The sequence below is a fragment of the Pleurodeles waltl genome, chromosome 8, assembly GCF_031143425.1.
Source record: "Pleurodeles waltl isolate 20211129_DDA chromosome 8, aPleWal1.hap1.20221129, whole genome shotgun sequence".
Taxonomy (NCBI): Eukaryota; Metazoa; Chordata; class Amphibia; order Caudata; family Salamandridae; genus Pleurodeles; species Pleurodeles waltl.
The window spans coordinates 1,131,729,134-1,131,745,776 of NC_090447.1; the positions used below are offsets into that span (position 1 = coordinate 1,131,729,134).

Here is a 16,643-nt window from a genome sequence, read left to right on the forward strand (position 1 = left end):
TAATACTTCAAATGAATGGTATTTGACTTAGGTACTCTAGGAACTTTGAAAAATCACAATATCATGTACAGTCTTTGTAAAAATGGCAATAATCTATTTTAAAAGTGGACACAGTGCAAAAATCAACAGTTCCTGGGGGAGGTAAGTAAAGGTTAAGTTTGCAGGGAAGTAAAACACTTACAAGTCTCAAAGTTGAGTCCAAGGTAGCCCACCGTTGGGGATTCAAGGCAACCCCAAAGTTAACACACCAGCAGCTCAGGGCTGGTCAAGTGCAGAGGTCAAAGAGGTGCCCAAAACACACAGGCTTCAATGGAGAACAGGGGTGCCCCCGGTTCCAGTCTGCCAGCAGGTAAGTACCCGCGTCCTCATGGGGCAGACCAGGGGGGTTTTGTAGGACACCGGGTGGGGACACAAGGAGTCACAGAAAGTACACCCTCAGCGGCGCTGGGACGGCCAGGTGCAGTGTGCAAACAGGCGTTGGGTATTAGATAGGAAGTAATGGAAGGACCCAGGGGTCACTTCAGCGATGCAGGCAGGCACAGGGGGGGCTCCTCTGGGTAGCCACCACCTGGGCTAGGCAGAGGGTCGCCTGGGGGTCGCTCCTGCACTGGAGTTCGGTTCCTTCAGGTCCTGGGGGCTGCGGGTGCAGTGTTGGTTCCAGGCGTTGGGTCCCTTGTTACAGGCAGTCACGGTCAGGGGGAGCCTCTGGATTTCCTCTGCAGGCGTTGTCGTGGGGGCTCAGGGGGGTCGTCTCTGGTTACTCACGGGCTCGCAGTCGCCGGGTAGTCCTCCCTGAAGTGTTCGTTTTCCGCAGGTCGAGCCGGGGGTGTCGGGTGCAGAGTGGAAAGTCTCATGCTTCCGGCGGGAAACGTGAAGTCTTTAAAGTTGTTTCTTTGTTGCAAGAAAGTTGCAGGTTGTTGAACAGCGCCGCTGTTCACAGGTGTTTCTTGGTCCTTGGTTGCAGGGCAGTCCTCTGAGGCTTCAGAGGTCGCTGGTCCCTGTTCGATGCGTCGCTGTTGCAGTTTTCTTCGAAGTTGAGAGACAGGCCGGTAGGGCTGGGGCCAAAGCAGTTGTCGTCTCCGTCTTCACTGCAGGGCTTCAGGTCAGCAGTCCTTCTTGTTAAGGTTGCAGGAATCTAGTTTCCTAGGTTCTGGGGAGCCCCTAAATACTGCATTTAGGGGTGTTTTTAGGTCTGGGAGGGCAGTAGCAAATGGCTACTGTCCTTGAGGGTGGCTACACCCTCTTTGTGCCTCCTCCCTGTTGGGAGGGGGGCACACCCTTAATTCTATTGGGGGAATCCTCCACTCACAAGATGGAGGATTTCTAAAAGTAAGGGTCACCTTAGCTCAGGACACCTTAGGGGCTGTCCTGACTGTTGGGTGGCTCCTCCTTGTTTTTCTAATTATCTCCTCCAGCCTTGCCGCCAAAAGTGGGGGCAGTGGCCGGAGGGGCGGGCATCTCCACTAGCTGGTATGCCCTGTGGCTTTGTAACAAAAGGGGTGAGCCTTTGAGGCTCACCGCCAGGTGTTACAGTTCCTGCAGGGGGAGGTGAGAAGCACCTCCACCCAGTACAGGCTTTGTTCCTGGCCACAGAGTGACAAAGGCACTCTCCCCATGTGGCCAGCAACATGTCTGGTGTGTGGCAGGCTGGCAGAAACTGGTCAGCCTACACTGGAATCTCTAAGATGCCCTCTGGGTGTGTTTTACAATAAATTGCACACTGGCATCAATGTGCATTTATTGTGCTGAGAAGTTTGATACAAAACTTCCCAGTTTTCAGTGTAGCCATTATGGAACTGTGGAGTTTGTGTTTGACAAACTCCCAGACCGTATACTCTTATGGCTACCCTGCACTTACAATGTCTAAGGTTTTCCTTAGACACTTTAGGGGCATAGTGCTCATGCACATATGCCCTCACCTGTGGTATAGTGCACCCTGCCTTAGGGCTGTAAGGCCTGCTAGAGGGGTGACTTATCTATGCCACAGGCAGTGTGAGGTTAGCATGGCACTCTGAGGGGAGTGCCATGTCGACTTAGTCATTTTCTCCCCATCAGCACACACAAGCTGTGAGGCAGTGTGCATGTGCTGAGTGAGGTGTCCCCAGGGTGGCATAAGACATGCTGCAGCCCTTAGAGACCTTCCCCGGCATCAGGGCCCTTGGTACCAGGGGTACCAGTTACAAGGGACTTACCTGAGTGCCAGGGTTGTGCCAATTGTGGAGACAAAGGTACAGTTTAGGGAAAGAACACTGGTGCTGGGGCCTGGTTAGCAGGGTCCCAGCACACTTTCAAATCATAACTTAGCATCAGCAAAAGCAAAAAGTCAGGAGGTAACCATGCCAAGGAGGCATTTCCTTACAATAGTCTTCTTGGGTGCAGAACTCAACACCATAAAAAACAAGGCATACCTCACTCCGGCATGGCAGCAGAAACTAACCAACTTGGCTGTCAGTATTTGCATGAAAAAGTCAGTTTCAGTACGACTGTTCAAGTCGCTCCTAGGCATGATTTCCTCAGCCATTGTCCTCGTTCATCCAGCAAGGTTGAGAATGAGACCTTTGCAAGAGGAGTTACAGCTCCAATGGACCCAGTCGCAAGGATCCTTCAACGACTCAATAAGTGTTACACCAAGAATGTTGCAGGCTTTGCAATGGTGGTCTCAGGTCAACCATCTCTCTCAAGGGCTCTCTTTTCTAACGCCAATAACAGATTTTATCATCACGACAGACGCTTCCTTGGAAGGCTGAGGAGGCCATTTACAGGGCATGCGCATTCAGGGAAGATGGTCAGATGCGCAGAAAGGAATGCACATAAATCTATTGGAATTAAAGGCGATTCATCTCACGCCCAAGGCGTTTCTTCCATGCATTGCAGGGTCATTGGTGTTGGTCCGGATGGAAAACACAACAAGAATGTTTTATATCAACAAGCAGGGAGGAACAAGATCCCTCTCCTTCTCAAGGGAAGCTCAGTCTCTTCCAGGTGGAGCACCTGCCAGGTGTCAACACCGTCCTGGCGGACTCTCTCAGCAGGACGGACGACAACTGCCACGAGTGGGAACTCAACCAGAAGGTTCTGGACGGCGTCTTTCAATGCTGGGGACAACCGAACCTAGGTTTGTTTGCCACCAATCAGAACGCCAAATGGCAATTCTACGCCAGTCGATACCCACTCCCGAGGTCGTGGGGAAATGCTCTTTCGATGAGATGGTCCGGAATCTTTGCGTATGCTTTTCCCCACTCCCATTGATCCCCAGGCTCCTGATGAAGATGAAGTCGGAGGGCTGCTGGATCATACCCATAGTGCCCAGGTGGCCCAGGCAGTATTGGAGCTCCTACTCCTGTCCGTGGCCAATCCCATGCTCCTTCCCTGCAACCACGACCTTCTCACGAAGACTCAGGGTCAAATTCTTCATCCGGATCCAATATCTCTGCAATTGCACGCTTGGCTCCTGAGTTCCGAGAGTTCCAGGGTATGAACATTGACCAAGAATACAGACGGATTTTATCTAGGGCACGAGCGGACAGTACAAATAAGACGTACAAGCTCAAATGGTACAGATTTTGTGTCTGGTGCTCTCAGAACTAGTTCCATCCTTTACAGATTAAGCCGGAACAAATTATCTTGTATCTTCTCACCCGCTCAAAGGCTGGTTCATGCCATGCATCAGTTAAGATCCATTTGGCAGCTATAGCCTCCTATAGACGCTCTGCTGATATGCCTTCACTCGGCTCACCCAGGATTATTAAACAGTTCATGAAAGGCCTCTTCCGCACTTTCCCTCCGGTGCGTCCACCTCCGCCAGAGTGGCATCTGAATGTAGTCCTGTCCCAGCTAATGAAAGCTCAGTTCAAACCCATTCACAGAGCGGAACTCAAGTACATCACATGGAAAGTGGCAACTCTGCTTGCTCTTACTTCCACCAGGAGAGTCGGCGATATACAGGCCTTTACTCCTAAGGAACCTTTTCAGTTTTTTTCAGATGACTTTGTCCTGCTCAGAACTAACCCCAGGTACATTCCTAAAGCGCCGCCATCATCATTTCACCTGAGTGACCCTGTAATACTACGAACTTTTTTCCCAAATCCGTCGACAATCGCAGAAAAGACTCTGCATTCCTTGGACATCAAGAGATGCCTCAAATTTTACCTCCAAAGTACTAAGCATATAAGGAAGATAGATCAACTTTTGGTATCTTATGCTCCTGGACAGCAAAAGGCAGGGGTCATTAAGGCCACAATAGCCCGGTGGATTGCATCTACAATTCAGTTTTGCCACACAAAAGAAGGAAAACCGTTGACTAAGCGCCCGAGAGCGCACTCCACGAGAGCAGTCTCCACATTGGCTGCTCTGTTCCAGGGCATTGCTCTGGATAAAATGTCAGGCTGCGCCGTGGAAGACTACGCACTCCTTTACGCAGCACTACTGTTTGGAGTCGTCACAAAGAACTGAATCTCTAGTTGGACAGGCTGTCTTACGTCATCTCTTTCACTAAGGTGAGATCTTTCCTTTATTATGTAGAGACAATTCTATATGCAATAGTCTATAGTTGCTATGCAATATGGTTGACATACTGTTATATATGTGACGTGTGTGTGTGTGTATATATATATATATATATATATATATATTTATATGTACATTTGTTTTATGCTCGTAATACAAGATTTAGAACCTTGTTATTTGGTAATATGTTTTAGAGGATTTCTATGCTTGCACCCACCATCCTCTGTGGGCATGATGTTGATTAAGAGTTCGGCTGGCTATTCTGATTCAAGCATCTGAATTTTATGAAAGATCCAATACTGGATAAGAAAACAAGTTACTTACCTCTAACTACAGTTATCCAGTATTGATATCTTTCATAAATTCACATGCGACCCATCCTCCGCCACTTAGACGCTCGTATTTCCTCTCAGGTCATGGTTTTCACCCTGGTGCTAGAAAATCTGAGGGAAAGAGCTTCTCTGGAGAATCTTCTAGAGGGTGCTGGTGCCTGATTGGCCAGCAGCCAGGTTTGGGTCCTTTTCACAAAAGGACTTAGAGAGGCTATATGAGTTACTTGGGTTACCATTATAGCCTATAGGGAAAAAATGTTTGTTGTTCATTATTGCTTTTCATGTACAGTGGGACTCCCACTTCGACGATGGGGATGATTCAAGCATGTGAATTTATGAAAGATACCAATACTGGATAACTGTAGTTACAGGTAAGTAACTTGTTTTCTTCTTCATGCTCTGCATCTGGGAGCGCCTAAATGGAAAAGACACAAAACTGGAAGAGCGTAGGGGTGGCACTTGTGTTCATAGCCAAATAAGCAGCACGTAGGACTCTGCTATGGAGGAAGTTGAGTATAAATGAAAGGACATTGTAAGAGGAAAATAAAAGGAATTCTGTGAATACCAGTGGCCCTGCTAAGACCCAAACCCACCAAGTTTGGCAGCTGCCCTCAAAAACAACCTAATTCTAAATTCCCAATTTAACAAGACATGTTAGAATCGGCAGAGAGTCAAGTATAATAAAAATCAACAAAGGTCTGACAACAAATTATACAAATTTCTTAATGTATTACATTTCTTTTTGTCAAATCTCATACCATGACTAAAAAATATTTTATTTAAACTGATACAGTACCCAAGAAAATGTATCGTAAATCTAGAATAAATAAATTCATTCTAGCATCAAAAAATGCAATCACGTGAAAAAATAGATCAAGTGATCAGGTTTTTTATAGTGACAGTTCCATAACTTAGTTTACAATCCAAATGTGACTGATCAAACTATATCCATATGTCCAGTCAAGATAATGCATCAAAGAAGATAAAATGATTGGCAGAACCAATTATGGCGTAATAGAACACGACCATCTCTTTTTTTCCTTTATTAGCATGTTTATGCCATAAAATACTAAAATAACATGTCGATATTAAACTTTTCAGTCACACAGAATATATATAAAACTTGAAAATATATATTTTTTTTAATGGGCCCAAGTAAATAAAAGTATGGTTAATCGATAACTATTGTAGGGCCTCTCTGTACCCTTCTTGTCATAAACCAGGATCCCATAACATGACAAGCCACAGGCTTGTAAATAGTTTGTGACTCTGATCTGGGGCAAAGTGCTAGTGTTTAGGTGCAAGATGTATTCGCAAACTGTTCAAACAATGGGCTAAGCCATTTAGTACTTAAATGCTTAGTCTTAATGCAAAATAACATAAAGCTCGTTAATGACTACTTACTGCCCACTTCGCAATCACAGAATTCAGGAGTGACGCAGCTGTTGGAGAATTTTGCAATTTATGTTTTAATGGGCAAGATGCCTAGGCAGAATTTTAAATATAAAGTGCGACATGCATCGGAGCTAATGTTGTTCAAATATTGTTCCATGCCCAGGGTGTGCTTTGTGTTCAAATAATTGCGAATTTAATTTGGACGAGCGTGCTAAGCCAATGCAAGCCCAGTGTGTGATGTGCAAGAATGCTTCTTTGACCATGGCAGCAGTAGTACTTGGTAATATCAGTAGGGTCTAGCCAGAAATGCTCAAGGCAGAGTGTTTGGAGGCAGTTTCTCACATTGCGGTTTAAGGGCAAACAGTACAGAACCAGGGCTAGGGCTGTAAGATCAGAAATAGGGACCAAGCCTGTTTCCAAGTATAAGGGAAGAAGCAGTGTGCCAGGACTCGGATGCAATGAGGATCTCAAAACATTTTCCATCTTTTAATAACACGAGGCAGCCAACATGTGTTTAAAGGTGTCTATCCATTGCTCTTTCAGGGCTGTTAAAAATAATGCAAAAAACAGTTTACAAACCCTCCTAGTTAACACATAATACCTCATGAATACACCTTATTGAACATGCATCCGTAAATTCTGTGGCTGGAGGTGATATATAATTCTGGAGGGGCGCGAGAGTTGGTGGTTTAATCCTAACCCGCTGACGGGTACTGTGATAAATGCCTTTAGTCTCCATGCCAAAGCTCTCAATCATGGCTCATTTATAGTGTTTTATTTATAACGGGCCATGACTCTTTCTCACTATGCATGTCAGTGGGTCAAAAAATTAAGTAAAAATAAAATCCCCTCTACCACTCCAGACTCTCTCGTCATGCTGCTGATAATGTTGGCAGCATGAGAATAGTGTCAGAATTGATTGGAGTGGGCTTGCTTAAAGCTCCTTTAAGCACTGGGAACCTGTGCCTTCTCTCCAGCCAGCTGTCTTAGACAGCTCGGGTGGAGAGGTTTAAAGTGCACGTCAGGCTGGCCGTCGCAAGGAGTGTGTACCACTTTTCCCCTGCTGCGGATCATTAGCAATGGCAAAGCTCACTCCTGACTGAGAGCACCTGTGAAAAATAAAATGGTAATAATTGCATTTTATTATCATTTAGTATTTCACCTCTGCTGCTTTTGCAGCAGGGAGCGACCCTCCTCCACTCTAAAGGAGGAACCACTGCTGCATAAATTAACCAAGACACATTTTTAGCCACCAGATGCACATTCCTTGCTCAATATGGGTTTGAAAGGGCTATATCACACAGGGTATTTCCAGAGTTCTAGGGGGTTGCAATACTTCTTCATAAAACTCTGCCCATTGCTGTCTCCCAGATCCCTCTTGACACGCTGAGGAGAAATGTGATTCTTGAGGGCTCTCTAGAGGGTGCCCATTACAATATCTTGAGTATTCATCCACCCCCCTCTTTTGGCTAAATTCACACTAGAGAACCCGAGGGGTCTCATTCTGGTACTCTGTCATGGCACTACAATCATCGGGGGCTTTCAATGATATCATGGATCACATTGACTCATTCAGGCCCCAGGAATGACAGAGGTTGGGGAGACGTTTAGCTAACTGGGTAGACAGCCTGGGACTGTGTGACACTTTGAAGTTCTGGAATCCTCAGACTAGAGGTTACACTTGCGCATCTGCAGCTCACGAGTTGGTCTCAGATTGACCTTTTGCTACTTTGACCTCCAGTCTCCTACTTACAGCCTCCCTTATCCTACCCAGGGCTTTATCAGATCATGCCCCAGTCTCGGTCCACCTTGGTACCCAAAATGCAGACGAGTGTTAGCGCGCCTTGTCCTTAGTAAGTAAACTTACAAGGGGACGCGTATAGGTCGATTAATCTTTTGGATCGCATAGAGTATCCTAGCCAAGTGGTGACTAGTGAAACCATTAACGACAAATCCAATATGCATGCAATACCACAATTCTAATCTTGCAAAAAAACACCATCCCTTGTAAAAGGTTAGTTTGTTTTATTCCCTATTAATTACAAATCTAATCAAAAACCTTTATTCAATGAATCCATGATTAATCAAACTTTATTAGCATCATAACCAAAAATTCATCTTACATTTATTAATAAGCAATTCAACATTTATCTAGGCTTAGCGAATTCATAACCATTGAATAATTCAGCAATGCAAGTCAGTCAGTCTTATGTCAAAGTCACCATTAGTCGCCCTTGTCAGCCTACCTATCTCAGATTAGCATCAGCATGTGGGGCTTCATGCTAAAACATTTAGTCAAAAAACAATAATTTGGAATAATCTAACTCAAAGAGAAAAACATTCTAAACAGCGCAGTTGGTACCTAGAAGGAAAAATACACATTAGTCAGTCAAGTTATAGCTACCTATCCAAGATAGATCAGCAATGAGTCAGTCTTCTTCTCCAGGTCATCAGTCATGAGCTAGGCTCGGCTCACAGGGAGCAAGCCCAGAATTTCAGCACTTCGGACAGTGTCTCCTGACGTCATCAACCTCTTTCGCCTCTCTGTTCTGATTTTTCCTCCTGTGTCATGACTTTTTATTAGGGTCTCTCAGTCCGTCCCACAATCTGCCAATTGGTCAACCTTATCAGGGGTTATGACTCTAACCTGTAGTTTTTGTTTACCACTTGTCTACGTTATTTTGAGAATCAAGTTCCATTAACATGATTGGTCCTTCTCTTGATGAGACCATCATCAGGCTCTTCAAGTAACGAAATTGTTGCTCTTAGTTCAGTAGCTCCATTGTTCATGTCCTGGGAAAGTACATTTAGCCTACTCTACACATAATTGTATCAATTTGTTCTGATCGCCTCCTGTCCGCTGGTGAGTTTGCAGATTTTTCTAGCAGGGTTCATCACTCTGTACAGTTCAAGGTCCCTTTCTCCAGTCCAGTCCTCGGCAGCTCATCGCTTCTCCACGTTTAAGCAAGCAAGGCCCAGCGCCGACCAGGCCTCCAGTTCGGCCAAGCTAAGAATAAGAAGCATCATAAAACAGGTTTATATTATTAGTTATGACTTATTAATACATAATTTTATAAATTTCACACTATTTTAGTACTGTTAACACAAATCGTGACCATCCCCCGAGGGCACATTATACACATTACACGTTATTTTGATTACTAGCTCAATTTGTCATTATTTCTCATTAGTATGTATACGCAAATCATTAGAATATTCTCATATTAACATATCTGCTGCAACACGAGAGACTAATTTGGCTTCTCAATGCCTGGTTCCTGACAGACAACCATGTCGCCTAATTTCTACTCCATGAGCTACAAACATTCTTAGAGATTAGTCAAGGGACAGTGGAGTCCCCCAGGGTGCTGGTGGCAGCAGGAAAGGCCACTATGAGGAGAATTGCCCACTCGTACTTAAGAAGCACAGAACAAGCAAAATATGCACAAATTAATACTGGAGGCAGAAATTCTAGCAACACCTGACCGTAAAACACTGTTTGGCACTGGTTAGAGCATCCCTGCGGTAGCTTTTGTTTGGAGGAAGCCTGTCAGTGTTGGGTGTCTTCCACCAGGCAAGTGTATGGATGGCAGAGGGGTTAAACTTCTTTACTGGCTGGCCACTGAGGACGAGGAGACGAGTAGTTCCACATTTTGTAGATGGGACCATTACAGTGATATCGACAGGCCATGATATTGTAACTACCTTTGCTATCTAATGTTGATCCGTATATGCCAAAAACGTAGGCCCAGCTATGATTGACTCCCCTTTGTTTGCTGACCTGCCAATGCCCAGCTTGACCCTCTCCAAAAATAGGCAAGGCCCTTACAGGTGTGAATCCTGGTAAGGTGCCTGGACCAGACTGTTATCAGTGGAATACTACTGCAAACGCCCTCTGGTGATATATTTTGATTTGGTAGGCAAGGGGTTACTTCCCACCAGAACTGGACTTGGCAACTATTGTTGTATTACCCAAACCAGGCCAGCCACCGGGTCACTGTGCCCCCTACCGCCTGATCGCCTTCATAAATAGGGAGATAAAACAGTTTGCCAAGGTTCTGGCCAAATCGTTCCTCAGAATGCTGACTCGCCTGGTCCACCTCGATCAGTGCAGTTTCATTCCACACTGTAGTAGGAGACACTGCAAACGTAGAGTCCACTTAGACTTTGCACGTTCCCAATCCCCACAGTGTTCTATTGCATTAATGCTCATTGATTCTGAAAAACATTCAATTTTCTGGACTGGGCATTCCTGGAAGAGGTACTCCTTAAACTGGGCTTTTGCCCCCAGATTATGTTGCATTGCTGTGTACTATATGCAGAGCCACAGCTCAAGTGTGAGTGAATGGTGTCCTCCTCTCCCCGGTTCCCAATTCATAGAGAGACCAGACAGGGTTGTTTCCCCCTGTCTCTCCCCCACCCCTCCCTCCGCCACACCACCCACCTCCACTCCACCCACCTCCACCCCCCTCCTTTCTATTTACTCTGGCCATAGACTTGCTAGTGGTGTTAGTACGATGTGACATCCAGGTCTGGAGTTACGATTGGGGGATGGCAACGGAAGATAGGATTGCCGTGTATGCGGTTGATGATCTTTTATTCCCGGCTCACTCTGCTGTTAGAGCATATTGGACACTTTTCCTCCTTCTGCGCAAAGCCAAGATGACCTGGATAGATGGGCCAAATTACCAATCAGAATCTTGTTCAGAGTTTTCCTGCTCAAGATTATGGTCTTAGCGCACATTAGAACTTTCTTCTCCATTCCATAGAGCATGTTCCATGCCCTGTTGGCCAAATTGTCTATGTTTCTATGGTCGAACAAACCCCCTAGGATAGCCTTTGGCAAGTGCGTATAATCCGCGTTTGATGGCAGGCGCACCATGGCAGACGTCCATCTATCTTACTGCGCTGCACAAATCCTGGTTGTTAATGACTAGCTGCACAGGGGATGAAAGAAGTCCTGCCTTTAGGGTGAGATAGTGTTGATAGGCCTTGACAATATACTGGACGTTTTGTATGACGTGCCCATCCCCAAGGCACGCTTGTATGTGATCAAGGTGGCGCTCCAGGTGAGGAGGTCAACGTGGAGAACCAGCTGTGACTGAAGGGTGGCATTCAAAGCTCGCCTCTGGAGAAGCAACTGGTTGGACCAGGTAGCCGTCTGGAGGAAGTCCTTGTCTTGGACCGGATAGGAATATTGAAGGTTTGGGAGGGTTCACACATGAAATTACACCACATGCTCATAACAGAATTTGGCCTAGATAAGCCCCCGTCCTGTCAATATTTACAATTGTGGCATGCCCATTTGAGCCACCGAACGTCACTTGTGAAGTTCCTAAATATAGCCTACTGGAGGCAAAATTGCTTATGGGCACCTAGGAAGGGGAGGAATGACCCAGATTTTTAAAGCTCTGGGACCGCATTCCTCCGACCTCATGTCAAACCTGCGAGCATGGTGGGAGATTTAGTTGGGTCTGTTTGACAATAGTGACTGGAGGGATGTGTACCACTAATTTCAGAACGTTTGCACCTTGTTAAACTTAAATACCTCCATCACACTTAACTTACACCTCTGTGACTGCGACAATCTGTAAATTGCCTGCACCTACATACACCCGCTGTCTTGGCATGAGGGATACTTTTTTTCTCATGGTATTGATACCCTGTCATAGCAAAGTACTGGAAAAAGATTTTCGAGAGTCCTAGGTGATCCTACTAAACCGTCACCGAGGATTGCCCTGCTTGGAATCCTGGACGACTGGGCCCTTGGGGATGATCTCGACATCCTGGTGGGTCTTAGTACAATGATCGCTAATAGACATTGCAAACACTGGAATTCCACTGGGGATACCCGCCCTCCCCAGCCGAATGCCATGTAGGAATGGACTGGTGCACATAGGTGGAAAAATCGTCATATGCCGCACGAGGATGCCGTTAGAAACATGCCGAGATTTTGGGACGGTGGTGGACATACTGTTGATTGGGCTAATTGTTTTTGAGGCTGTAATTTTGCATTATATTTATGGTATATGTTCCTCTTTTGTACTGATTCGTTATGTGCAATATGCAGTGTTCATGTTTACAACAACTCAAAAAAAAAAAATAGTGTCTTGGAGAAAGGAGCTGGGGTGCGAGACAAAGATGAAAATGATGATGGAGAGGCTGTATGTTTGAGGAGAGGTGTTCCACATACAAAGGGCGAATTTGCTGCATTTTTGTAAAAAAAAAAAAAAATCATACCCAGACGAATTTGGGTTAGTGCTTGAAACAAACCTCTTAAGTTTGTTTTGAGTTGGGAGAAGTATATTAATGATATTGGTACTAGGATTCATGTCGTGATCGAGGCCATTGTACATTTAGTAATACTCAGAGGTTCCTCTCTGTTGTTGCTGTTATAGGTCAGTGAAGCAAAGTGCTTGTGTTTTACTACATCCTGTCTCGGTGTTGAGAGCAAAGGTATCTGCTCAAGTACCTTTATTAGATATGCAACGTATGCCCTCCTCCATGGGGGATGCTACACTTCGTACTTTAGTTCGGTGAGAGGGTCTTTGTGTTACAGTGGGAACCATTTCTGAAAAGATATGCTTCGCCTACATGAGTAGTTTGAGCCTTTGTTTTGAAGCCTTTTCGATGTATATTATATGTTGCTTTTGCTGATTGCCAAGCAGGTTAATTCTGCTTCTTGCTTCTTGCTTCTTGCTTCTTTCTTTAAAAAATGCACCTGCATTGAATGGGATTAAAACTTGCTAAACTACTATTTCCAGATCTTATAAATAGTAATATTAATAATGTCCTTTTAAATCCACTGACAAGGTAGTGCATCGTTTTGGGTGTGTAGACTGTGTAAACCCAATCAAGTCTATGAATCCATAATACCTATTATAAACTATTGGATAGTAATGCACGTTCGGTCCACCCAGGTCCAGTTATGGTTTGCAAGGGATACATGGTGATAAACGACTATGTTGAAGTGCTGTGTGAGCTTATTGGTTTTAACTTAGACAAGAGGGGAGGGTTTACTTTATCCTGCATGAAGTAATTGAATTTGGTCTAAAACTCCTTTTCAAGAAAGTGTGTTTCGGGGCTTTAAGGAGGTTTTTTACACTATTAAAATAACTGGATAGGCCATACAATTTCTGAAGTCGTTTTACGGTGTTCGGTAATTATTGACTTCCTATTTGGAACTGTATGTTTTTACATTTATATTTTTTCTTCAATACTGGTTTATTTTATTATTTTGTTTTATATATTTTTGAATAATATATTTAATGTGTTCCTATGTATATACATCTATATACAAAAACTATACATATTGACAAATGTTTGTGCTAAACTTTACTTTATTTTTTAAACAGTGAAAAGGTGGATTTGGAACTTCCCACTGTGGAGTACGATTATTCTGAAGCCACAGAACTTAATGTTCCAGAAGAGCCAAAGGTGAAGTTTAAGGAGAGAACAATCACCTCTCTGGGAGATGAAGGAGCCATCGGAAATCCAGTATTTAAGAAGAGGAAAACTGAAAATGGGAAAAGCCGAAACATAAGACAGAGAATCAGTGATACTTAAGGGAAAATTAATTTCTAATTCCTGGTGTGACTTGGACTTGTTTTTTAATGACAGCCATGATAAATACAAGGAAGACCTTCAGAAGTACTTTGGGTTTAAAGTGTTTTACACTATTATTTTCCTGCTGAAGATAATGGAATTGTGTGAATGAAATTATATTTGCTGCCCTTGAAGAAATACATCACTGTTTAGTACATAAGTTTTAAAGAGCTTTCTGGCATGAAAAAAAGCTGTGCAAATGAACTACACTTTCTCAGTTTGAAGCATCTTCATATATAGAAAGATAAGCGTGTCAAAGCTTTTCACGGCACTTTCTGCTGCCCTGTTTCCCCTTGGTTGGACCAAAGTGTGTTTTTCTCAGTTAAGTTATTAAACCAATGGAAGTTGTTGGGTTTGAAATTCTGTTGCCAATCTGTGTGTTACAGGTTAACTAAATTTAAGTAGAACAATTAGTGTGCATTGATGCATGTTTTACAAGTACTGACTGCAACGACCCAATACAAGAAAAGAACCCTATTCCATATTACAAGGCGTACTAACGTTTGCTGTACCACAAATATTCAGTGCTCCTTAAATTGACAGGGACCACTATAGTGATGTGGTGCAGTAAACGCTGGGCACACTCTCCTTCGGTTGCCTTGGTGAGTATTGACTATGCTGGGAAATTGAGTTTTACTCAAGAAATTTGATTTAACACATGTACTGCGCATTTGATTTATCTGAAATTAATCTTAGACCTGTGATCTGGTGTGATGACTGCACTGTGTGGTTCAATATACTCTGTAGAGAACTTTTCAGGCTGTAAGGACAGTACCCCAAAACATTATACTTTCAATATCGAATCGTTTCAACCTCCTGTTCTGAGCTGCTTTCCCAAATACCATCCACTTCTAATTGTTTCCAGTGTATTTTGTTTATTTTCGAATAATGTTTACAGATCCAATACAATAAAAGCAGTCACGTTATATACTGGTATCACAAAAATCCTCCTCATCTGCTTAGAGAGCTCTCAGTATAGTTTATGCTGACATCCGTGGACATGTTTAAAAAAAAAAAACACACAAGCAAAGCTAGAATTTTTTTTTGACTTTCAAATAGTGAAACACGAAAATGGAAAGACAACGGACTGAACACATTTTCAGAACATAAAGAAAAACGTGTGCTGAAGCCTGCGTATAAGTACATGAAATCTGGGAATAGAAACTGATTGAGTGTTTCTAGGTGCTTCTCCGAGGAAATAGAGGATCCCATTTATTGAGCTGAAAAATTAGAAAAAAAATACCTTACGTGTTCCTCACAACTAGTAATCTGGTCTCAATGGCAAACGCATTTTCCTGTTGCTAACTTAGTCTCCCTTTCTGTAGGCCAACTAGAACCAGAAAGCTATCTCGACCTGGGGGACCTCAAAGTTGTTTTGACTCTGCTGATAAACTCACTAGTCCAATGCTATATGTTTCATGAATGTTGGGCATTTACGCAAAAGCAGCATATGTTCCACCAGCCAGTCTTGTGAAGGTCATGCTCTGTTTAGCGTCAAGGGAAATGCATTGTGTCTGCCAGCTGAACCCTTTGTCCAGTGGCTTGTCTGCCATTGGTCAGTGTGCAAAAAAAAGTCCACTCTTTTGAGGTCGGCTGTTCCATAATACATTTTACATGTCCTCTGCCACAGCAATCCTGGTGGCCCCAAACAGGAAACTAAAGAAATGCACCTCTCCACACACACACACTGCAAGAAAGCTTCGAGGTTGCCAGGCACATTTCTTTTTACAAAACAAGCTTCCACTTTGAAAGTTCGTTTTTGAAGAACAAAAACTTTACAGGCACATTAAACACGCACCCGTTGAGCAAAACTGCAGCGATTGTGCTGAAGGCACATGGATCTCCTTCTGCCTATCGAAGATTTCCAATTATGGCGGGTGGCCTTCAGTAGGTCAACTGAGGCTGTCCCTCCGTGGTCCTGGCGGACTGGCAAACCAGCCACCATACTCTAAATGAGGCCCAAGTGTTCAAAACATATGTGTGTCTTCATACCACACTAATTTAGTAACTGATGATCAAATGCAAGTCCTTATGTGTACAGTATCACCATGCCATGATACTGCCCACAAATATCTGCACCAAAGCAACAAATTTAGTCTAATACACTTTTCTGTCTCTACTTTGTTTTTCCTTCAGTGGAGCTGACAGTCTGTGATCCCTCCCTTCAGAAAGACTTGCACCAGCATAACCTTTAAGTATAAACACCGCATCAGAGTGAGAGTGGCTCCTGTTCTTTCCTACCAGGTTATGAGGTTTATATTGTTATAGTTCTGGGTACAAGCCTTTTTGCCAGCTCACCTGACAAGGAGGCTGCTTTACTGGCCCTCCACTGTAAAGGACCCTATCACTAGGGGTTTTCGTGGGTGTGTATGTTTGTTTTTGCACTTATGTCCAGCATGGATTATATTTTACCTTTGGGGTAGTTTGACTGATTTCCTGGTGAGCTGTCCTTTGCCCATGGACTTTTGATTATGAATGTCATTTTGTTTATTATTTGTCTTGGTGTAACTAGATCTGATGAATACAGATGTGTTTGTGGGTTTCCTGTCATAGCACCCAAGCTCACCTCTATCCTCTAATTGCTGCTGGAGTCAAGCCACCAGAGGCCCTGGGTTTGGCTGGTGGGACCCAAATCAACAACTGGGACGCTTTTAGCTGACCTGCCCTTTAACTACCTACCTTTAAATGCTTGCCATTCAGTGTGCAAAGGCGGATATGCATGCATGACTGAAGAAGTAATTCAAACTTTAGTTAAAGTTAGCTTTGCTAATTACACTCATTTTGCACATGCCACCAAAGCTGGTT

At 44.0% G+C, this 16,643-nt stretch overlaps 1 protein-coding gene across 1 annotated transcript in view; it reads left to right on the forward strand.

Moving 5' to 3' along the window:
• WBP4 (WW domain binding protein 4) overlaps positions 1–13,937 on the forward strand; it is a 386,635-nt gene extending 372,698 nt beyond the window's left edge. The window contains exon 10 of the mRNA XM_069203523.1: positions 13,589–13,937. Within this exon, the coding sequence (XP_069059624.1) occupies positions 13,589–13,799 (211 nt within the window). The 3' untranslated portion in view covers positions 13,800–13,937. The remainder of the gene's footprint in view (positions 1–13,588) is intronic.
• The last annotated feature ends 2,706 nt before the right edge of the window (positions 13,938–16,643 follow it).